The sequence below is a fragment of the Schistocerca nitens genome, chromosome 2 (assembly GCF_023898315.1).
Source record: "Schistocerca nitens isolate TAMUIC-IGC-003100 chromosome 2, iqSchNite1.1, whole genome shotgun sequence".
NCBI classification, from domain to species: domain Eukaryota; kingdom Metazoa; phylum Arthropoda; class Insecta; order Orthoptera; family Acrididae; genus Schistocerca; species Schistocerca nitens.
Window position 1 is genome coordinate 1,191,467,560 of NC_064615.1, and position 25,799 is coordinate 1,191,493,358.

Here is a 25,799-nt window from a genome sequence, read left to right on the forward strand (position 1 = left end):
TTTATAGGAAACAGAAAACTCAAGTACTTGATAAAGGTAGAAGTGAGATGCACATTTTAATGTTTAGAGTGGTAGGTGTAATAAGTATGTGGGGTATCAATTCTGAAAAAGAAGAGGTATGGGAAATATGATTGAAGGGTCCAGGAAAAGAATGAGCTGAGTCCATTTTTTAATTTTTTGAGTTTTCACCGGTATATGAAACAGACCCAAAATTTCCTTCTGTAGTAAGTAGGTAAAAACAAGCTCAGTTGTTCTGTGAATGATGTTTGAAAAAATGCAGTACAGGAAAAGAAAGAGTTCAGTCCATATGAAATGGGGAAATAAAAGGCTTAGTCCATTAAGCGCTGGTCTTTAAATAATGATACAGGTTGCAGCCCTGGTGAACAGTTGTTGTCAAACATTGTTGTACTTACGTGCATTGCTGGTACATTAAGCTCTTGTGTAGCAGGTCTTTGTATAGTGCACTTAAGTGTCTGCAATTCTTTGAAAGTACGGAATGTGAGTCATTAAGTAATGCCTGTAGTGAAAGTGTGGAAGGAGGTCAGCAACTAATGAAGAAAAGAAAAAAGTATGGTGGCTTATCTCAGGTAATGAAGAACAATGCAACCTGTAGGATGGAGTTCGAGGACAAATAGGGAATGGCATGGAAGATGTTGTAGTTTGTTATAAGGCATTTATGAAAATGCACAGCATATAGAAAAGTAAGATTCAGTATTTAGTGTCAAGTCTTCGAACTACAAGGAATGCCCTTATTGTTAAGAGAGGACAGCTGCATATGAAGAACAAGTACATTTGACTGACATTCCAAACATCACAGTGGAACAAGTATGTCATATCTGGAGTAGATCGAGCCACCAGATTACACTAAATGGAGAAACTTTGGGAAAGGAAGAAATTGTTGGCTGCTAAGATCTAAGTGTAATCATTGTAGACTCAGTTGTATAATGCTTTATTGTAATGCTCCAATGTTGACATAAACTAAGTAAATATATAAATATAATAAGGTGTTGCAGTGATATGTTTTTGTATACTTGTGCATCATAAGAAAAGCAGGTGGTACACATGAATCCTCTGACATGATTTGTGTTTTGTCTTTGCTATGTTATAGATGTTCATGCTATTGAGCTTAAGTCTGCTATTATCTAATGTCACTGTATCTTCCACTTTCGGAAATGAAAATAATTTTGTACATCCCAGAATTAAGTGCTGTTATCTATGTGGATAAACTATGAGACCATGCAGCTGGTCACCCCACATGATTGCAGTTATGATAGATCACTCAACAAATTACTGCAGGCCACAGAAAGAGTCTATGATAGATCACTCAACAAATTACTGCAGGCCACAGAAAGAGTCTATGTAACACACAAGCCACCTGCAACAAGTACAATGACATTGGCAGACCTTCCAGACAAAACTGACGTCTGCCAGCCAAAATCATGCAAGGCTACAACTCCAGACTGCATTGCCATCACACAGTGATGCCCATAGAGCATTTCTAAAGAAATTCAAGACTTTGGGGTCACAGTGGAAGCACTGAGAATTCAGTTGCACATGCAGCAGAGATGTCAAGGCACCAACCAGTTCAAACTGACACCACTGCAACAAGAAACCCTGATGACAGTGTAGAAAAGACTAAGTGTCAGATAGGCATACCGGCATGACATAACTTGTAGACACTGGCTCAGACCTCAGCATACTTCCTGTCAGCCACACACTGCATGACAAGCAGGATGTTCAACCACAGCTGGTGGCAGTTAATAATTCCACGATCGACACTTACAGATACAAGGTGTGCACTGTCGAAATTGGTTTCTACAGTCAGTTCATGTGGTCTTCCGTAATCGCCGTTGTGTCCAAACATGTATTAGGTGTCATCTTCCTAGCATATGTTGCACTGCAGGGAATACAGTTGCTATGCTTAGTGGACAACAATACATAACAGGAGCATGAGGCCATCAAGATTATGGTGTGTCACAGAGGATAGAGAATGCAAGCCTCTCGAAGAAACTTATCACAACTGTAACGTGGATGATTTCTGATGATTGTGAAAGTAAGTCACTAAGTGAGTTGGAAAAAAGCGCAGGCCATGTCCATCTGCAAGGTGGGTAATAGAAGTGATCCACAAAACTACAGTCCAGTTTCCTTGACATCAGTTTCTTGTAGACACTTAGAACATATTCTGAGTTCAAACATAATGGGGTATCTGGAACAGAATGACCTCATACGTGCCAGCTAACATAGATTCAGAAAATATCAATCACATGAATCCCAACTCGGTGATTTTTCATGTGACATACTGAAAACCTTGGATCGATACAGTCAAGTAGGTGCAGTATTTCTTGATTTCCAAAAATCATTGGACTCTGTATCACATCAATGCCTATTATCAAAAATAAATTGTTGGGGTGTCAATCAATGTTTGTGACTTGACTGAGGATTTTTTTGTAGGGAAGAAACAGCAAGTTACCTCAGCTGTAAAGCCATCAAAAGATATAGAAGTAATCCAGAGAAGTATGTTATGACCCTTGCTGTTCATGTTGCGTATTAATGACCTTGTGGAGAATATTAATGATAACCTCAGACTTTTTATAGATGATACATTTTCTGTAATGAAGTACTGTCTGAAAGAAGCTGCATAATAATTCAAATAATTCAGGGAGATCTTGATAAGATTTCAAAGTGGTGCCAAGGTTAGCAACTTGCCTTAAATGTTCAGATACATAAAATTGTGCACGCCATGAAAAAAAAATTGTAGTGTCCTGTGCCTGTAATATCAGTGAGTCACAGCAGGAATCACTCAACTCGCAAATACCAGGGTGTCACACTTCGTAGGGATGTGAAGTAGAGTGATCACTTAAGCTCAGTCATGGGTAAAGCAGATGGCAGACTTCAGTTATGGGAAATGTAATCAGTCTACAAAGGAGACCGCTTATAAACCACTTGTGTGACCCATCCTAGAATATTGTGCCCATGTGTCAGACCCATACCAGATAGGATTAACAGGGGACATTGAATGTGTATAGAGAAGGGCATCAAAAATGGTCACATTGAATGTATATAGAGAAGGGCATCACAAATGGTCACAGGTTTGTTTAATCCATAGAAAAGTGTCACAGAGATACTGAAGGAACTGAACTGGCAGACTCTTGATGGTATACTTGAACTATCATGAGAGAGTCTATGTACGAAGTTTCAAGAACTGGCGTTAAATTATGACCAGGAATATAGTACAGCCCCTTACATATTCCTCCCATAGGGATTGTGAGGGCAAGGTTAGATTATTTACAGCATGCACAGATACATTTAAATGATCTTACTTCCTGTGCTCCTTATGTGAATGGAATGGGAAACAACTGATACAATGGGACATACCCTCTGCCTTGTACTTCACTGTGGTTTACAAGGGATAGATGTAGTAGTAGTTGTACAGTTGCAAGTAGCATTCACCACAGTGATGTCAAATACAATACAGTGCCTGTTATCCACACTACAGCAGGACAACCTGTCTCACTATGCGCATGCATAAAAGCACCAGAATGACTGACAGAGATGAAGATGATTTCTTAGATGTTACACTCTGGAGTTACTTGCTGTCCCTACCCCTGGCTCACAAAAAAGAGGGCATGTGGAGGGCACATGGAGGGCACAGCCTTTGAACACGAGAACAATTCTGGGCAGGTATCTGGTGCCCATGCCCAACATGCAGGACTTCAAATGCACACTGGCCAGTGCAAGTGTGTTTAGTAGCCTTGACCATAAGAAACATACATCTAGAGGGCTGCAGTTATCCTGCTATTTGGTTTATTTGAATTTTTATTCATGTGTTTTTGCCTAAAAACTGCCTCCTAGACATGCAACATTTTGCTGATGTTGTACTCAGCAGACTTAAATTTTGTTTCTCATACTTGGACAGCTTGCAGTATATTCTCCCAGTGCTCAAGCACAGAAACAACATCTGTACAAAGTATGCCAATGGCTGTTTGACAATCGAGTGGTATTACATAAAAAGAAATTTGTCGTAGGGAAGACTCAGGTTACCTTCCTGGGTCATACTGCCATTGTGTGGCACCTTACAAAGAAAGACACACATGTGTGGGCATATTCACAAGTCCCGTGCCAACACAGGTCTCCGCGAACTTGCTGACATTGGAAGCTTTCGGCTAAATCGACATCCACAAGATCTACATTCCCCCACATTCACATCCACCTCCTCGTCCCTCTTCCACTGTCAGAGGGATACAGGTACTGATTCACGGCAGTAGACAGCTGTACGCATTGGGCAGAGGCAGCTGTGATCACTGATATATATATATATATATATATATACATGTACATGAATTGCAGGTTTTGGGTGCTTTCGCCATGTGACAACTGACCGAGGCTGACAGTTCAAGTCTGTGCTATTCCAGAAACTGGCCAAACTGTGCAGTTTTCAGTGGCACTACACAACTGGCTGTCACCTTTCTAGTAATGGTACAGTAGAACATTGGCACAGAACCATAATGGAGTCAGTAATGTGTCACAAAGAAAAATACCATTAGGCCTTCAAATGGTATACAAGATGTGTACAATATGTATTTTAGTTTATTACTAGATCTGTGTCGTTTACCAGCCATGACTGGACAGACTGCGTCAAGATTAATTACATATATACATTTAAAAAAATATTCACAAAATTAAGACATTTATACTTAATAGATACAATATTTGTTTGTCCATTCACTTTGGTCACTATTAAAAAATTCACCAATGGAGTACAATGGGTGTTCTTTCAGGTCCTGTGTTACTCTCCTTCTGAATGTTTCTAGTGACAGGGATTGCACTTCTTGAGCCAGTGAGTTGAGCATCTTTAGGGCAACCACTCGAAAGCTGTCCTGCGTTCCCGTCATTTGACACCTGAGTATTTCGATGCTCCTCTTGTTACTGGTATTGTGATTGTGTATATCTTGCCTCATGCTGAAGACTCCTCGGTTTTCTTTCACGCTGATGAGACATAAAAACACATACTGGCTGAAGACTGTCATAATTCCTAACTGCTTGAATATAGGCCTGCAGTCCTCCTGTCTTTTGCTTGACGTGATTATTCTGAGAGCTTTTTTTCTGTAGAATTAGCACATCCTTACAACCTACAGAATGTCCCCTTAACAGTAGGCCATAATTGATGTGGCTATGGAATAGGGCATAATATACTGTTATGAGATATTGGTCACTCAATACACCTTTTAACCTCCTCAGAAGGTATATTACACGGGAGAGCTTGGAGCACACGTACACTGTGTGTTTGTTCATTGTTAGTTTCCTGTCTATCATGAAGCCCAACAGTTTGACAGCCTCCATATTATCATGGCATCTGATGTTGTTAACGGTGCATATCGGAAGATGTGTGTTTTTTTTTTTTCATTCATTTTCATTTTATTTTTGATGAACCATTCTTTAATGTTTTGGAAGAGTACATCTGTTTCTTGGAGTGATTCTGCAGCAGTTCTTCCTTTGGCAAAAAGGGTGGTGTCATCAGCAAACTGTAACATATTGTCGAGAATGAGATTTTCACTCTGCAGCGGAGTGTGCGCTGATATGAAACTTCCTGGCAGATTAAAACTGTGTGCCCGACCAAGACTCGAACTCGGGACCTTTGCCTTTCGCGGGCAAGTGCTCTACCAACTGAGCTACCGAAGCACGACTCACGCCCGGTACTCACAGCTTTACTTCTGCCAGTACCTCGTCTCCTACCTTCCAAACTTTACAGAAGCTCTCCTGCGAACCTGGCAGAAGTAAAGCTGTGAGTACCGGGCGTGAGTCTTGCTTCGGTAGCTCAGTTGGTAGAGCACTTGCCCGCGAAAGGCAAAGGTCCCGAGTTCGAGTCTCGGTCGGGCACACAGTTTTAATCTGCCAGGAAGTTTGTAACATATTGTTGTTATAACCCATATCATTGACGTAAATAAGGAACAGGAGAGGCCCTATGATGGACCCTTGGGGTACTCCATGTTCCAGCTTTTGTTCTTGTTATGTTGCTCCATGAATTGATACCACTTGTCTCCAGCTTCCCAGATAAGACTGAAAAGTTGCCAGAACAACACCTCCGACACCATAACACTTCAATTTATTGTGCAGTATCTTGTGGGAAATGCAGTCAAATGCCTTGCTAAGATCACAGAGTGTCAGTGCCACACTTACTCTGTCTTCAAATCCTTGCCTTATTTTTCTGGTTAAGTCCAGTGCTGCCATAAACATTGACTTTCCCTTGCGAAAACCATGGTGTGTGTCCTGGGAGACCTTATTTACTTCAAAATAACTCTGAAACTGGAGTTTCATAACAGACTCCATAACTTTAGCTAGAATAGGAATGATAGAAATTGGTCTGTAGCTGGACACTTCACACCGGTCACCTTTTTTGTAGATTGGTACTGTCCGTGCTAGTTTAAGAAATTTTGGGAAGGCACCAGAGGATAAGCATTTGTTAATTGCTATAGATAATGACTGAGCAAGCTCTAGAATAATTTTCTTCAGCATTGTGCAAGACATCCCATAGATATCTTCGCTCTCTGAATTCTTGTACGACTTAACTATTTTTACGATATCCTTAGGGTGCACTTCCTTCCAGTTTTCAAAAGTGCTACTGGTTATATTTGTCGTGTGACTTGTGGGGACTAAGCCTGAGTCAGGTATTTCATTAATAGTGTCTTTCACTATCCTAACAAAGTACTGATTGAAGGCGTCAGGGCTACCGGGATTTAAGGCTGAGGTGGGCTTTTTTCTGCACTCGTTTACCAGATTTCAAGCTGTGTTGCATGGATTGTGAGCCTCTTTAATGAACCTGTCATTGTATCTCTTTTTTGCCTCCACTCGCTTTCTGTGAATTTGTTTGGCTCTTACATAGTAACAGTGAAGCAGGCCTCTAGATGGGAGATCTCTAGCTGCTTTCATATGGTCCCTGAAAATTAGCACAATAAATTTTAATTTGTTTAGCTCAGGGGTATACCACATCTTCCCTGTAGTAGGTTTGTCCCTTCCTTTAGCTCTGCCTGTAGGATACTTCTTGTGGATTTCTGGAAATAAATCGTCAAATTTAGCTTTTAATGATTGGAACAGACATTCGAATGAGGCACTGGCAATTTTTTGCTGCCAGTTTACACTTGACAGGGCTTTTTTTAAGATCATTTAGTCTTTCTTCTTTTATGATCCTTTTGCTAAATGTGTAACTGGAGTGACATAAGCTTGGTTGCAGTTGACTTGAGTATTTCATACTTATTTCCATTACTAATGCACTATGGTCAGCAATCATTGGTTCAACTATACTGATGTTATAGTCCCAGATATTTAGGTTAGTGATAACTGTGTCTAGGCAGGCATCACCTCTTGTTGGCAGTCAGTTTGCAACAAAAGTCATGAAGACTCTCTCTTAAGTGCTTCCATCACCTATATGTATGTTGAAATCTCCACACAGTGCAATTTTAGATTTAAGGCATGTTAGGTAGGACAAACAGGTTTCCATTTGTGCAATAAAGTTTTCAAAATTACCATCTGGTAAGTGGTACACAGAGACAATAATAAGGTCAATATCTATTAACACTAGTGAAGCTAACTCTAGATCTAGGTCTGTGGAAAAGTTTTTTAAGTCTATTTCCTTTACACTAAGAGTCTTGATTGCATATACAGATACACCACCATGAACTGTAGTAGTTCGATACCATGAATTTACCATGTCCAAATATTCAATGGCTCTGTAATAGTCACCTTCTGCTTCATCTAACCAGTGTTCACAGATACATAAAACATCTGATTTGACTCCTTCTACAAAGAATGATAGAAGGTCCACCTTGGTTCTTAAACACTGTATATTAACAACTGCTATAACTATGGGCATATAACTATCATCTCTACTGTTACTTCTGTGAGATATTATGGGGCCTTGGGTTTTTATTTCAGGCACTATTTTACTGGGGCACTGGTCGATGTCCGGAATAAAAAATGCCTGACAACAATATTCTTTGGCCATAGTGTTGTGTCCATCACCTTGTCCTTTAGATGGAAGTCCACACCAATCTTGAAGCTGCTGTTCACACTCTTTGTTTCCAGTTTTTCTGCATGAAAGATGCTATATCCTGGAAAGATTTTCTCAAGGAATTTGGTTATATTTTCAGTTGTTGTGCCATTTTTCACTTTTCCTAAATGAAACCGTGCTCTTTTCTTGCCATATAGCATTTCTTATTCTCCACCAGTGCCTATTATCTGATGTTTTCTTTCTGTAGTACTTGAATTTCTGACTGATGCTATTGCAGATGCTTGAGGTCCTTCTTCCTCTACACTTTTCTTTAGTGAAGTTGCATACAGCATTTTTGGTTGTGCAGACTCATTCTGCTTCATTTTGTGTATGTTGTTGGTTTGTTGTTTTCATGTAGTGAATGATAATTGCTGATGTGTAGATCAAAAAGTTCTTTTCCTACGCTGTACATCATGCCAATTTGTATCTGTATTGGGTGAAGGTTTCTCATCTGAAGGGCTGGTGAAGATGTAAGGACTGGTTTCATTTATACTGGCTCCAATTTTCGAAATCTTCAAAGAAGTATTACTAACACATCGATCTTCTGTCGCTTCATTGACTGTAAGCTCTTTAATGGTCGTCTAGTCGTAGATATTGCTAATTGCTATAATCGCACTATTTCACTCCAATTTACGGAGCTTGTTAGCACTTGATGTTAGGTTGGCGCCATTAAAATGCATTGTAGTAATCGCTGCTGCTTGCTGGATCGCTGCTGTGTCTCGATGCTGATGCTGGCTCTAAATCTGGTTGTCTAGGGTAAAAACATGAGGTCCCGTGTTTTTTATGTGCTTTTGATGATAAAGAACGAGCGAAACCAACAAATATGTAAACTCCAAATATTTATTACTCTGGTGGCCATCTTAATTCCACTGTCCACCAAAGACCATGACAACACAAAGTAGTACTTCCTTTACATGTTCTTTGCATTGTTTATCCACCTCAAACAATAACACACAAACACACTTTACCAAAGTGACGTTCCGACTGCCTCCCGACCCTTCTTGCTGCTTGTACACTACTGGAAATTGAAATAAGAACACCGTGAACTCATTGTCCCAGGAAGGGGAAACTTTATTGACACATTCCTGGGGTCAGATACATCACATGATCACACTGACAGAACCACAGGCACATAGACACAGGCAACAGAGCATGCACAATGTCGGCACTAGTACAGTGTATATCCACCTTTCGCAGCAATGCAGGCTGCTATTCTCCCATGGAGACGATCGTAGAGATGCTGGATGTAGTCCTGTGGAACGGCTTGCCATGCCATTTCCACCTGGCGCCTCAGTTGGACCAGCGTTCGTGCTGGACGTGCAGACCGCGTGAGACGACGCTTCATCCAGTCCCAAACATGCTCAATGGGGGACAGATCCGGAGATCTTGCTGGCCAGGGTAGTTGACTTACACCTTCTAGAGCACGTTGGGTGGCACGGGATACATGCGGACGTGCATTGTCCTGTTGGAACAGCAAGTTCCCTTGCCGGTCTAGGAATGGTAGAACGATGGGTTCGATGACGGTTTGGATGTACCGTGCACTATTCAGTGTCCCCTCGACGATCACCAGTGGTGTAAGGCCAGTGTAGGAGATCGCTCCCCACACCATGATGCCAGGTGTTGGCCCTGTGTGCCTCGGTCGTATGCAGTCCTGATTGTGGCACTCACCTGCACGGCGCCAAACACGCATACGACCATCATTGGCACCAAGGCAGAAGCGACTCTCATCGCTGAAGACGACACGTCTCCATTCGTCCCTCCATTCACGCCTGTCGCGACACCACTGGAGGCGGGCTGCACGATGTTGGGGCGTGAGCGGAAGACGGCCTAACGGTGTGCGGGACCGTAGCCCAGCTTCATGGAGACGGTTGCGAATGGTCCTCGCCGATACCCCAGGAGCAACAGTGTCCCTAATTTGCTGGGAAGTGGCGGTGCAGTCCCCTACGGCACTGCATAGGATCCTAGGGTCTTGGCGTGCATCCGTGCGTCACTGCGGTCCGGTTCCAGGTCGACGGGCACGTGCACCTTCCGCCGACCACTGGCGACAACATCGATTTACTGCGCAGACCTCACGCCCCACGTGTTGAGCAATTCGGCGGTACGTCCACCCGGCCTCCCGCATGCCCACTATACGCCCTCGCTCAAAGTCCGTCAACTGCACATACGGTTCACGTGCACGCTGTCGCGGCATGCTACCAGTGTTAAAGACTGCGATGGAGCTCCGTATGCCACGGCAAACTGGCTGACACTGACGGCGGCGGTGCACAAATTCTGCGCAGCTAGCGCCATTCGACGGCCAACACCGCGGTTCCTGGTGTGTCCGCTGTGCCGTGCGTGTGATCATTGCTTGTACAGCCCTCTCGCAGTGTCCGGAGCAAGTATGGTGGGTCTGACACACCGGTGTCAATGTGTTCTTTTTTCCATTTCCAGGAGTGTATTTATAACATTGTCAAAGAACTACTAAAAAGAGATATAGTTTATAAGTCACATGTACATCTGTTATCATAATTTGTGCAGAAAAGTTATTAATTTGCATCGAGTGACATAATTTAACATGTTATTAAAATGACAGACAGATTTGTTGACTTGACAGAATAATTCTTTGTTACAAAAAGGCCGTGTTTTAGAAGTTTGTCAATTGACTTCTCTAATTTGCATAAATAAGTAAGTAACATGAATTATTGAGAATTACATTGGTTTTCGTCTAAAATAGGATTGATTACGTGAATACTGAGTGAAAATGCTCCTAGTGAACAAATAGGTTTCACTGGGTGATTTTTATTTAAGGAGATCCAAAATACCTAAGTTGGCCACTATTTTTCGTACTTCATATTAATTATTTAAGATAAACTTAGTGTTTTTACATGATGACATTTGCTGTATCAGTGATCAAGTGATATTAACTTTTGTGTGGGTCAGTTATTCAGTATAATTTAATGGGTTGACTGTTTATGGAGACATGTTGTGCAATCATTGTTAACATACACAATAACTTTTCTATAATCATAAATACTCGTTAAACTGGTTGAATTTGGAGGGTATCGCATACTTCATTAAAGTGAAGCCTTTAATATGTTCCATTACAATACCCCCCTCGGATAATATCATTTACAGAATGTTAATGATATTAGCCGACTAGGACAAATGTGTCAAATGGTTAAAATTTGGAAAAGTACTACTTTAATATTTTTTTTTTGTTTTACTATGCATAATGTGTATGTATACAATGACCGTTACATCGTTTCAAAATGACTTTTTCATGCAAATATTTTAGTTGTGTTGTTTCAAATGCACTTTGTGTTATGGCTCTCAGTATGACAGCACAATAAAAATATTTAGTAATATATGAAAGTAAAAAAAAAAAAAAAAAAACTGTTAATCTTTGCTCCCAGTGAGCCACATGGAAAATGATCAAAAACAGACACAAATATATCACATGCGATTTAAGATATATAAAAAATGTATGTAAATTATTTCAAAGTCAGTTCTCATTGAGTCACAGATAAATCAAGATAATAGAAGGAACATAAATATATTACTTAGATGGACAGGTCATATGTCCATAGGAAAATATTGCAACTGTCTGCTCTTTTTGAGCCACATAAAGGAAATGAAAACAAAGAACATAATTATAAGTATGGACATGATATATAAACACAAACACTAGAGAAGTCACATGTATGAATATAATATGCATTTGAAAAATAGAAAATATTTAAAAAACTTGTCTCCCATTGAGACACATAGTCAAGATAGTACGAGAACATATGAATACCAAAATTGCACACTTAAATTGGTCACAACATAACACAAACATCAAACTTGGTGAACATCTGATTAGCTGTAGAAAATTGTACACAAATCTTATGCCTAAGAAAAGAATAGTAACAAAATGATGGGTCTTGCACAACAAATTTTTACATTGTCTTTTATATTTGGTGCAAGTATGTCCCATATTGAACAATACAAACAGAAAGTAATAAATGTTTGTCACCTCTTTGGGTGCATGGTTAAACTTGCCCCTTGCAAGTAAAGAAGATGTCTCCAAATTTAATATTCAATAGTGACAATAAAAATATATAAACATTCTCTCAGAGATCTGGAACTTTTCCAGGGTCTATAGGATGAGTGGTAGTTGCTATCTGACACACCCAGTAAAAATCTTTGCTGGTAAAATGCTTTACGGAAAATGGGTAAGTGACTGTATTCAAAGAGGGAAATGTGCTTAATCATGTTTATATGGTTTCAATTCAGTGATGTTTCTTAATCCATATAACCTTCTTAATCTGGGAAAGATAAGTCGATACGCATTAGGATGTGGGCTTTCTTTTATTTCAAATGGACGAATGTCAATGTTTACTTTAACATATAATACATCATTTTCAATTTCTTTAGTTCCTAAGTCTAATGTCTCTTTCCTACACTTAGACACATCCCTCTCTGTTTGCAAAGCATTGACATTTAAACATAAACCTTTGTTTTCATCTGTTCCTCTTAACACTGTGTTGCCACTCAACAAATTACTGTTTTCACCACATTTTTTATGAAGTCCGCTACGGATTCTTATCCACCATATAGGATACAAGATTGCACTTACCTTTGCTAATTCTTTCCAAAAGGCATCTTTGTTTATACAGTTCCCATAGTTGTTCCACAAAACTTCTAAAAACTTTTCCCCTTTTTCTTGAAAACACACATTTACATTCCATCCCTTTATATTTTCTTTATTATTATTATTATTATTATTATTACTATTCTCATAGATTAGTGTTTCATAGTTCCCAATAGGCAATAGCTTGTCCTCAGATACACATTCCCTAGTCTGCATTTCACTTAAATTAATCTCATCATTACCCATGTTTGTCACATCACTTACCTTTACCACATAATCACTTTTCAATTCTACAAATACTTTTATTTCTTCCTCCACACTCTCATCAATAACATCACTTGATTTAGGATCATCATTTAAATGTCCCTCTATTACTTCTTCCTCCTCCTCCACAACAACCCCATCTTCAGTTTCCCCCCTATGTATCTGAATCTCAGCAATTGAGTCTTTGGCTCCATTAAACACTTCGTCATCCCCCTTCTTATCAAATAAACCCCCCAAAATAGATTCTATTTGTGGTGTGTCTGACTTGTTATTAACACCAGTATCCTTTTCAGCACAACTAAGGAACTCTGCAATACCTTCAACTTCTGCACTTTCACTAACTACCTGTGCTTGAACACAGTTTTTATTAACTGTATCACTTTTACTCATAGTATCCCAAAACCTTTTATTAAATTCTAATTTATTCATTCTAACAACATCAGTATTTTCATGGTATTTACTCTTTACATTGTATCCTCTCCTTTTCCAGTTTCAGTTATGTGTTGTCCTGTCATAATATTGTCTAGCCCCAAAACTACGGACATCTAGTGGGACTGTCCACCGTTTCCCGGCTGGTTCCCTCGGTCTGTCCGTTTGTAGTTGTCGTTTTGTTCACTAGTTTCAACAAACCTCCTTCTATCTTGTTCTCTTCCCCAATACCTATTTCTATCATTCCTGTTATCTCTCCTCCATCCTCCCTCCTGTGTATTGTTTCTGAAATCATTTTCATATCTCCTATCTCCCCTATTTGGAGCATTATTTCCAGAATTTTCAAAGTCTCTCCTCCCATAATAATCTCTATTTACATTCCTGTTCCACCCCCCATACTGGTTGTTGCCAGAGCCAAAACTTTGGTTATTTTCTCTTTCCAAGGCCGTATCTAATCTATCTACAAATTTCAGGAACTCTTCCATTGAATCATCTGGTCCATGGACCAATTCCCACTGCAGTCTCTCTGGTAACCTTCTTTTTAAAACATCAATTTGTGTCATAATATCAAAAGAGTTATTCAAATGAGCCAGTTTTTTCAATTGATCTCTGCAAAATTTTTGCATTCCCCCTGCTTTCCCTCTATACACTGGTCCATTTAGAAATTCTGACTTTAATCTGGCTTGTATGGATTGTGACCAAAATTTACAAGTAAATTTAGCTTCAAACTCTTCAAAAGTATTCCAAGAATCATTATTCTCATTTGCCCAGGATACGGCCTCCCCTTGTAGAAACCGTTTTACTAACTTAATTTTTATGTTATCTGACATTCCTACAACAAACATATCCTTACATTGGTGAATAAAGTCAATAGGGTGCAGATTTTCACCAGGAAAGCATTTCACTTGGATGTGTCCATACATTGTATTTTGAGTGAAAACGCTCCTAGTGAACAAATAGGTTTCACTGGGTGATTTTTATTTAAGGAGATCCAAAATACCTAAGTTGGCCACTATTTTTCATACTTCATATTAATTATTTAAGATAAACTTAGTGTTTTTACATGATGACATTTGCTGTATCAGTGATCAAGTGATCTTAACTTTTGTGTGGGTCAGTTATTCAGTATAATTTAATGGGTTGACTGTTTATGGAGACATGTTGTGCAATCATTGTTAACATACACAATAACTTTTCTATAATCATAAATACTCGTTAAACTGGTTGAATTTGGAGGGTATCGCATACTTCATTAAAGTGAAGCCTTTAATATGTTCCATTACATGGTTTACACTGTGGGTTATTGATTCACTATCGTTTATTTGTTCCAACTCGCCTATTGTGGTTAATTTTTTTTTCGTTTGCACTCTGGGTGTTTTTTTTTTTTTTTTTTTTTTTTTTTTTTTTTTTTTTTTTTTTTTTGCCCCCCCTCAAGTAATACAGGAGGTTGTGATGAACTTACATTTGAATTTGAATAAATGGAGCAGAGCCATGTGCTACAGGCTCAGCAGTTGACCCTATATTTGCTATTAGACATTTAGTTTGCTATTTTTAGCAATCAGTGTGATATTTTTTTGGGGTTTTCCACTTTTTTTGCGAGATGATATTGTCAGTTGTGATGCTAGCTTTCCTAATCTACAGTTTGTGGCAATCACTGTACTGAGTTGCATTCTCATTTTCGAACTTTCTTTTATTAGTTGATTTACTGTTTTTGTTAAATCTTCAACTGCACTGGTTAATCTCTAGTGGTTTTTCATATTATTTATGTCACAAGCACTGTTTTCTGTTTCCAGCAGTTCAACTCCACGTCCTTTACAGGTTTGTTTTTGAGAGTTGTTTTGCGTATCAGAACTTTTGCATTCATCACTGGTTGTTATATCATCACCTACCTTCACTTTTTCACTGCTGCAGTGACTGGTTCCAGTAACAAGCTGTTGCTATTTTGCTGTAGAGGCCATTTTCAAAGGTCTTTTGTGTAAACTAACTTCATATGCACCTCAGCAGAACTTAATTTTTCCTTTTGAACTATTTACCAGGCGAACTTCACTGTTGGTAAGTTCAATACATTCACTGTGAAAGAAGATCCCACACCATAATCCACAAATCACACTTTTGTCCATTTGTTTTACTATTTTCTTACATGTTTCACATAATCTGCTAACTTCACTTTCCGCCATATTGAAAACTTTTGCTGACTATATGGTATATATACCATGTATATATGGTTTGTCCGTAGCAGTGATGATTTATGGTGAGCCGTTACAAACCTTGGCACACTACTTAGTACCTGAACTATTGCCAGACATGGAAACTTCCACAATTTGTGCAACAGTTACAGCACCAATGCACCAATACATGCTGCCCACCCCATTTTGCCATGACAGTTCATCAGGTCTCTGTACACAAAGACTTGCACAGCTGTTTGCATGTGGTACTGTGAATAGACTCAGCTATGTCACTACTATGACTACTGTACACTGCCTGTTCCCTGTTCTGTACAATTGCATTGAAAGTATCAACTGAATGTGTTAAACTGACATGGATTTTACCTTCAGCAATCTCAGACACCTCGCTGACACATTGAGGCATGACCAGTCCAGAGCAACTGAATCATACTTCTCAGTTACAAGGCAACTCACTCCACAGTTGTGGGACACACAGTTGCAGCAACCTCCATCACCGCCACCATGACTGCACCTGACCCACACAGTAGCTGGTCAGCAGATCAAGTTCAAGTAGTGAGATATCCCAGGTGCTCTGCATTGCAGGGGGAGTGGGTGACGGGGCTTTGTGTCAGTGGTACATATGTGTAGCAGGGGATACATGTGAACACTCTTACATGTTTTGTTTTTTATCTTTCCATTATATAGAACTGCTGTGCTTTTTAGTTTAAGTTTGCTGTAATTAATGTCATCCTGTCTTCTACTTTTGGAAATAAAAGTAACTTTCATGAACTCCAGAAATTTGTATGATTATTTATGTGGTTAATGTTATAACTTCAAGTTGAACAAATATATTTCTATGACAACACAATACATGAAAGGAAAGTTAGAGTAGGTGTCAATAACGAGAAGCCAATAAGTACCTAAAAAAGGTCCCGTGACGTCAGCATGAATACGCTCCCAGGGCTTCTCAGGCGAAGGCCATGGTGACAAAGATGACTTCGGGGCGGCGGCCTCTGATGCACAAGGGCTGCAGGCAGCGACCATGTGTGCGATTTCAGAGTCGATGCCGGGCCAGTACACATGATGGTGTGCCAGAGATTTTGTGCGAGAGACACTCCAGTGCACTTGGTGAAGAAGGTGCAAGACTGAAGCATGCAAAGACGCAGGTACCACAACACGCGGTGAAGCATTGTCGGTGGAAAGGAGGATGACACCATCCCTCACCGTGAGGTGGTAATGCAAAGCGTGGTAGTTCCGCAACGGATCAGAAATCTTAGTGGACGGACGATCTGGCCAACACTTCTGAATACGGCGTAAAACCCGGGAGAGGGTAGGATCAGAACCAGTAGCAGCCACCAGCTGGTCCCTGGTGATGGGGAACCCGTCCTCAACCCGCTGCTCAGCAACATCCAGGTGGAAACACAAAAGTTTGTCCCTATTGAATTCCAGATCAGGACCCATGGGAAGGCGAGACAGTGCCTCAGCATTCAGATGTTGAGCTGTCGGCTGGAAATGAATCTCGTAATTGAAACGAGACAAGTAAAGAGCCCATCGCTGGAGGCGGTGTGCAGCCTTGTCGGGAAGTGACGTTGATGGATGAAACAAGGAAACAAGTGGTTTGTGGTCCATAACAAGATGAAATTTGGATCCATAGAGAAAAACACCAAACTTATGAAGAGCATAAATAATGGCCAAAGCTTCTTTTTCAATTTGAGAATACTTTTGTTGGGCATCTGTGAGCGTTTTGGAGGCATAGGCAATGGGTTGTTCAGAACCGTCACAAAAATGGTGCGCAAAGACTGCACCAACCCCATACTGAGAGGCGTCTGTGGCAAGAACAAGATGTTGGCCAGGTCGATAAGTAGCCAGGCACAGAGCCTGTTTCAGCATAGTCTTCAATTTCTGGAAAGCCGCATCGCATGACGTGGACCAGTGAAAGGGCATGTTTTTATGCAACAGGCGATGCAACGGCTGAGTCACAAGCCGCAGATGGTAAAAACCTGTGATAGTATGCTATTTTCCCCAAGAAGGCCTGCAGTTCCTTAACAGATGTAGGGCGAGGAAGTTTGCTGAAGCGGACGAATACCATCCCGTGAGAGTTGAAACCCCAAGTACGTGATAGATGCCTGAAAAAATTTTGGTTTCTGAAGACCGGCAGTCTGTAAGACATGAAAAAGTGTGCAGAGATTCTGAAGATGTTCTTCAGTGGTGGAGCCAATGATAACAATGTCGTCCATGTAATTTATACACCCAGGGACAGGGAGCAATAATTGTTCCAAGAATCACTGAAAGAGAGCAGGGGCGCTGGCAACCCCAAATGGCAATCGTTGGTATTGATAGAGGCCGAAAGGCATGTCAAGGACCAGTAACTGCCGGGAAGCAGTGTCGAGAGGAAGTTGTTGATAAGCTTCTGGCAGGTCAAGTTTAGAAAAATACTGGCCTCCAGCAAGTTTAGTGAACAATTCTTCAGGTCGGGGCATAGGGTAAGTGTCGATGAGGCATTGAGCATTTACAGTGTCTTTGAAATCGCCACAGAGACGATTATCACCATTGGGCTTAGCAATGACAATGACAGGAGAGGACCACTCACTGGAAGTGACAGGAAGCAAGACCCCTGAAGCAGTGAGACGATCCAGGTAATGTTTGACTCGATCACGAAGGGCCACAGGCATGGGCCGAGCCCGAAAAAACTTAGGCCGAGCAGTGGGTTTGAGTGTGATATTAGCTTCAAAGTCGTTTGCACGGCCTACCCCGGGAGAAAAAAGGGACAAAAATGTCATCGAGAAGGAATCCAGTTGAGCCTAGGGAACAGCATCAGAGACGATATTGACAGAGTCATCTAAGGAGAACCGTAAAACACGAAAGGCATCGAAACCGAAAAGATTCTCCACGTTACTATGGTCAACCACTAATATGGGAACAGTGCAAACGAGGGATTTGTAAGATACCTCAGCATTAAATTGTCCCAAGAAAGAAATCTTCTGTTTATTGTACGTCCGTAATTGCCTAGTGACAGGTGATAGGATTGGAGGACCCAACTGAAGATACGTCTGAGAATTGATGATAGTGGCAGCAGAACCAGTATCCACCTGCATGCGAACATCCCGACCAAGGATTTGGACAGTGAGGAATAACTTCCCTGAAATGGAAGAAGTACCATTGGCAGACAACACAGAAGCAGAATCAGCTTCATGTTCATGAATGGCAGGTATGCGGTCAGATTTGTAAATGGATGACGCATGACCCTTCTTTTAGCATTTATAACACACGACCCAACGTTGGAGACAATCCTCCCATGAATGTTTTGTAAAACACCGTGGACGTGAAGGAAGTTGGCGTGGGTGTTGCTGCAGTTTCTTAGAGGTTTGTTTATGGTTAGGCCGAGGCTGCGCTTGGGAGCGTACTGTGGCCGCGTCGGCCAGTGGGGACACGCTGCACGCTTTGTCAACAGCGCACAGAGGTTGTACTTCCCCGACATCACCCGATGCCTCTATTTGCGCTCCAGCGGCACAAGAAATTTCAAAAGACTGAGCGATGGATAGGACTTTATCTAGAGTCAGATTTGCCAACTGAAGGGCACGTTGCCTAACGTCTTTGTCAGGCGCTGACCTGATAATAGCATCCCGTACCATGGAATCAGCATAGGATTCTTTGTGAACGTCAGTAACAAATTGACACTTTCGACTGAGGCCATGAAATTCAGCAGCCCAAGCACGATAGGATTGATTCGGTTGTTTTTGACAACAATAAAAGGCAACACGAGAGGCTACCACATGCGTATGCTTTTGAAAATATACGGACAGAAGTGAGCACATTTCAGCAAAGACAAAAATGCAGGATCTTTCAAAGGAGCCAATTGCGACAACAACTGATACATTTGAGGAGAAATCCATGAAAGGAACAGAGACTTACATGTTTGGTCGTCTCTGACATGAAATGCCAAGAAGTGCTGTCGAAGATGTTTTTCGTAATCAGACCATTCTTCCACTGTCTCGTCGTAAGGAGGAAAAGGAGGTAGAGACAATGACAAGAGACGCCCCGCATTGGATGCCGTGACGAAATCACGAATCACAGATGTGAGAACTGTTCTATGAGACCTTGCAATAGTTGCTCTAAAGTAGCCATGGAAAACTGTGGGTCAATGATGAAAAAGAAAAATTCACTACGTCGTCGCCAATTGTTGTAACGTCAAGTTGAACAAATATATTTCTATGACGACACAATACATGTAAGTCACAGATCGAGTAAACAAAGTAAGACGTGTGTACACTGTAACAGTCAAATCATAACTGAGTCCGAGTCTAGCGGCCACTTGCTGGCTGGCTGCTTAGGTGGCGCTGCTGCTGCACGGCTGGCAGACAGCGCCGCATGTAGAGGACGCGCGTAACTGCGCAGCGGCACTTTGAAAGATCGGCGAGTCATAACAGTTAAATTATGAGATCACAAGTGGATTAGGTGCAGCAGGAAGACAATAGTGAAGCTCGAAATGTGGGGCACAAAAATATATTGACACCAATGTAGTACTGAAATTTCAATGATGAACATGAAGTAGATAAGAAGTATTAATGCCTGTCATTGGGGTCTAAGTGTCAAATGTGTGTGCCTCTTTGCTTCAAGAACAGAAATAAGAGGTTTTGTTTTATCATCAAACTACATGACTGACAACTTATGTGTCAATTTAATGGAAAAAATATTGAAAAATAGAGAATGTGTTTGTTATTATTGGATACTATAGTGGCATCATTCAGCAAGGGATTTACAGGATACACCGTGAAGCAACAAATTTAATTTACCGCGAACAAAATCGTTTTGATGTCCAAACTGCCAGTGCTTAACAGAATAAAAAGTAACTAAGCTCTGAGAATGGAACACAATAACTTTGTGTAGATTTAAACAATGCCACAGCAAGTCATGTATGAAAAATATCCAAGCAGTCAACAATAAGAATAATGAAGTGGATGTCAGAACATGTCAGATATTTATCGGCGGAAGAGAGTATAAACCGTCTGTGTTTTAATGCGGATTCTTAAGATAAGCGAGAAAAAGACCACCTTCATCATGTTTGTATAAAATTAGCAAACGCTAGGCCAGTAGTTTTATTCTTAATGAGGATAAGTGAACTAAGAAGTTTTCTGATTTCACGAGTTAGCTTAAACGTCTTTGACTCGGTGAAGTTGACACCATTATTGTCTAAGGCGTGTGGTACCTATCGAAAACAGCAAAATTGTTCTCTAACATTTTTATGCTGTTTTCAATAATTTTTCTCAATTTAACTTCATCATATTTCACATGTGACTCAGTATTACAAAAATTTGAACTGCATTACAGTGGATAGCGCACTAGGTGACCTGTAGCAATCCTGTCAGTTGAGAATTATGAAGACATTACCTTCAGTATGACTTCACTAAAGCCAAATTCTTTTTACCACTACATCCATGACACATTCATTCTGTGGCTAGATAGATGAGAACAACTAGAAAGTTACACAATTATAGAATTGGCAAGCACTGGAAACTCTAATAATATAGAGCTCGTGTCCTAAATGACCTAAACTGAAGTGCCCACGTAAAAGTAGCTTCATAAAAAACAGGTAGATCAGATACTAGATGGAGATTCATTGTAAGTTTAAGTATTTATCTCACAAAGGCTCATGTTATATGATTTTCAAGAATTCGTCATGAATTATCAGCACCGGAAGTAGACATAAATGTTGGATGTACACTACATGAAACACCACACATAAAATTTCTTTGGGTTACAAGTTAAAATGGAGATGGCTTACTTTCTGTATTTTCACTCCCTGTTACAATGCAGAATTATTTTCCGGTGTGGAGCAGTGCACCTAGAGTGAATCACTGATCAGGCCTCAGCATCCAGAAACAGTAACTGTAGCATCTGGAGACAGTACCCGCGTGTATGTGAGATGTTGCTGTGTGAATGCATGGTAGTTCTAGTTCTGAGGAAGGACTTCATCCAAAAGAGTAAGCAAATATGGACTTACATCATTAGACAAATTTGTCCTTAGACAAATGTGAACTTACATCATTAGACAGTGCACACTATAGGACAATATTGAAAGTAATGCAAAAAGTGTTTTTGTCTACACTATACTGAGAAATAAGTTGTGGCAGTACATGGTTTAAACACTAAAGTAAACTAAAAAACCTAAAATCCATCTGAACAGGCCTCGAAGGCCCAATGGTACTGACCAACCACAGTACCCTCCTCAGTCCCTATGCCTCATTGGATACGGATACGGAGGGGTATGTGGTCAACGCACTGTTCTCCTGGCCATTGTCATTTTTTGTGTGTGGAGACACTACTTTCAATCAAGTAGCTCCTCAGTTTGCCTCTCAAAGGCTGAGTGCACCTTGCTTACCATCAGTGCTTGGCAGACCAGACAGTCATCGTTCTGAGTGCTAGCCGAGCCCAACTGTGCTTAACTTCTGTGATCTGACAGCAACTGGTATTACCACTGCAGCAAGGTCATTGGTGCTTTACAAACTAGACACTTCGTATTCTATATATGAGGACAGACCACTACTTAAGTAATAGAAGAGGCACTGAGTAATGCACAGGCATGTAGAAAAAATGAAAATTACTTGAACAGAGTACTTCAACATAACTGAAACGTACACAAATACAAATATCACTGTCACCTAGCTAGACAGCAGAGTTATGAGAAAAGAGAGGCTGTATGCCCGCTTGGCATGCTGCTGCTGAATCTTGTGTAAATCCCACTATATTTCATTGAGGCTAGTGCCTGACATATCCAGGTTGTCTCTAGTAGTCATTGGCAAGTAGTAACAACTGCACCTGGAAATTGTACTGTCAATTTAGTGTTTCTTGATTGGTTTTATTTCTTTTTTCTCTAAAGAGTGTGGGGTGTAAAATATATAGTTTACTGTTGATGGACCATTAACAGCTTCCTTGTAATTTCATATGTATGAATTCCATTTTAAAATTGCTGTTAGTTACAGTTACAATAAGTGATGGTGTAGGCCTTCTGCAAATCACCACATCTTCTTTCTTTTATTACTCTGGCATGTTTAAGGTTACTGGTACCTACATGCCATCTTTGTTCTCAAAATACATGCTTGTTTCTTATTCTTCATGAGGAGGTGCTCTAAAAATATAAAGGGTGTTCAAAAAGGCAGTATTAATGTGAAAACTTAATAAACCACAGAATAATGTAGATAGAGAGGTAAAAATTATACATGCTTGGAATGACATGGGGTTTTATTAGAACAAAAAAAAAAAGTATTGCTAGACGCGTGAAAGATCTCTTGCGTGCGTCGTTTGGTGGTGATCGTGTGCTCAGCTGCCACTTTTGTCATGCTTGGCCTCCCAGGTCCCCAGACCTCAGTCCGTGCAATTATTGGCTTTGGGGTTACATGAAGTCGCAAGTGTATCGTGATCGACCGACATCTCTTGGGATGCTGAAAGATAACATCCGACGCCAATGCCTCACCATAACTCCGGACATGCTTTACAGTGCTGTTCACAACATTATTCCTCCACTACAGCTATTGTTGAGGAATGATGGTGGACATATTGAGCATTTGCTGTAAAGAACATCATCTTTGCTTTGTCTTACTTTGTTATGCTAATTATTGCTATTCTGATCAGATAAAATGCCATCCGTCGGACATTTTTTGAATGTTTGTGTTTTTTTGGTTCTAAGAAAACCCCATGTCATTCCAAGCATGTGTGTCAATTTGTACCTCTCTATCTACATTATTCCGTGATTTATTCAGTTTTCAAATTTATACTGACTTTTTGATCACCCGGTAGATTTGTTTCACAAACACAGGTAAAAATAATAATAAGAGCTGCAAAATTCAACAAGATTATTATTTCACTGACAAGCCAACCATTTCTTTGTATGTATGATGTTTGTCACATGACATCTGATTGCTTTATATTTATGAAACTCTATGTATCCATAAATATGAAAATTCAAACTGCTAGCTAATGTGCTGTCTAATGTTGCAGGGATTAGAGGTGGCGAGAAACTTGGTGTGGAACCAATCCTGAAAGCAAAGGATATGTGTGACAGAAATGTTGAGCATCTGGGAATAATGGCATATGCTGCAAATTTTCAATGGATTAAACCACGCCAAAAACCAGGGGATCGTGTCTCAGTTTTGTGTGATCATAACACTACCCGTGTTAACAAAGCAGTAAGTAATGTATTATATTGTAATGATTCTTGACTATGTTTCATAACACCTGCTGTGCACAAAACTTTTTCCAACATTTCTCCATGTAGAAACATTATTAGTAAATAATAACACATTCCTTCTGTGTGAACTGTTCTTATTTAGTTAACATTTTCGTTATATGCTGAAGAGCCAAAGAAACTGGTACACCTTCCTAATGTCGTGTAGCCCATGCAAGTAAGCAGAAATGCTACAATGTGACATGGCATGGACTCACTAATGTCTGAAGTAGTGCTGGAGGGAAATGACACCATGAATCCTGTAGGCCTGTCTTGTAAACAGCACATTGCAAGGCATTACACATATGCTCAGTAATGTCCATGTCTGGGGTGTGTGGTGGCCATCAGAAGTGTTTAAACTCAGAACAGTGTTCCTGAAGCCACTCCGTAGCAATTCTGGGCGTGTGAGATGTCACATTGTCCTGCTGGAATTGTGCAAGTCCACTGGAATGCACAATGGACATCAATGAATGCAAGTGATCAGACAGGATGCTTACATACATGTCACCTGTCAGAGTCATATCTAGACATATCAGGGATCCCGTATCACTCCAATTGCAGATGCCCCACACCATTAGAGAATCTCCACCAGCTTCAACGTTCCCCTACTGACATGCACACATCAATCCACTCGATACAATGTGAAATGAGGCTTGTCGAACCATGTAACATGTTTCCAGTCATCAACAGTCCAATGTTGGTGTTGATGGGCCCAGATGAGGCATAAAGCTGTGTGTCATGTAGTCATCAAAGGTATATGAGTGGGCCTTTGGCTGCAAAAGCCCATATCGATGATGTTTCGTTGAATGGTTTGCATGCTGACACTTGTTGGTGGCCCAGCATTGAAATCTGCGACAATTTGTGGAAGGGTTGCAGTTCTGTCATGTTGAATGATTCTCTTCAAGTCATCATTGATCCTGTTCTTGCAGGATCTTTTTCCATCTGCAACAACATTGGAGATTTGATGTTTTACCGGATTCCCGATATTCACAGTACACTCATGAAATGGTCATACGCGAAAATCCTCAATTCATCACTACTTCAGAGATGCTGTGTCCCATCGCTTGTGCAACTATAACACCACGTTCAACCTCCCATAAATCTTGATAACCTGTCATTGTACCAGCAGTAACTGATCTAACAACTGTGCCAGACACTTGTCGTCTTATATAGGTGTTGCCAACTGCAGCACCACATTCTGCCTGTTTACATACCTCTGAATTTGAATACCCATACCTGTACCAATTTTTTTGGCACTTCAGTGTACATTATCCCTCAGTTACTTTTGGTTAGACTTACCATTAATGGACCATTATTATGAAAACTCGTAGAATTACAGTCTTGGCCATATTTTGTTTTATCCCTCATACTTCCTTCCATTACCAGATTGACAATTCCTCTTCATATAGTCAAGTTGTGCCAAAATTCCTTTTCTCACCAGTTCATTTAAGTATATAGATTTTCTCCATAATCCACATGTTAATAATTCAGTGGTTCACCAGCATTTGAATTAAATGGTTTGTAATTTACAGAGTTTGAAAAATGCAACTTAACAACTGCAAGCAAATACAGAACTTTCTAACAAAGCAAAAATCAGTAACTAGATCAAAAAACCCAAAGAACAAATATAAGCACTTTTAAACTTTAAAAGTCTATGCTTCCCACACAGCCTCCCCATGGTAGAGCGGCGGGTAGACTGCTAGCATCTCTGTGGCTACATGAGGTTTTGTGCAGCAAGCTGAGATTGATACCAGGGTTGTTTGCTCAGTTCCAATACTATTGTGACTGGAAGCCCCTGATGTCGAGGCATTGGATTCCTGATGCTATATGGGGACATCTATTGTAGCAAATGTGCCAGTTTGACCTGCTCCAGCAACACTTTCAGTGGCTTTTCAGTGTTCATCACATTTTAGTACTTCGAAAGGCCCAAATATGGCAGTTGTAACAGTGATGCAATGTGTCTGTTCTTAACATGATGTGAGAGCATCTTTTAAGGTCCTTATGTACAAAATCTGGATGCTGGTAAAGGGCATAGCTTGGAAATTTTGAGTTTAAATTGTTGCA

The 25,799-nt window shown here is 40.4% G+C and overlaps 1 protein-coding gene across 1 annotated transcript in view; it reads left to right on the forward strand.

Moving 5' to 3' along the window:
• The window catches only part of LOC126237535 (filamin-A), a 914,413-nt gene that overhangs the window by 292,114 nt on the left and 596,500 nt on the right, over positions 1 to 25,799 (forward strand). The window contains exon 6 of the mRNA XM_049947718.1: positions 23,510 to 23,697. Coding sequence (XP_049803675.1) covers positions 23,510 to 23,697 — 188 coding nt within the window. The remainder of the gene's footprint in view (positions 1 to 23,509; positions 23,698 to 25,799) is intronic.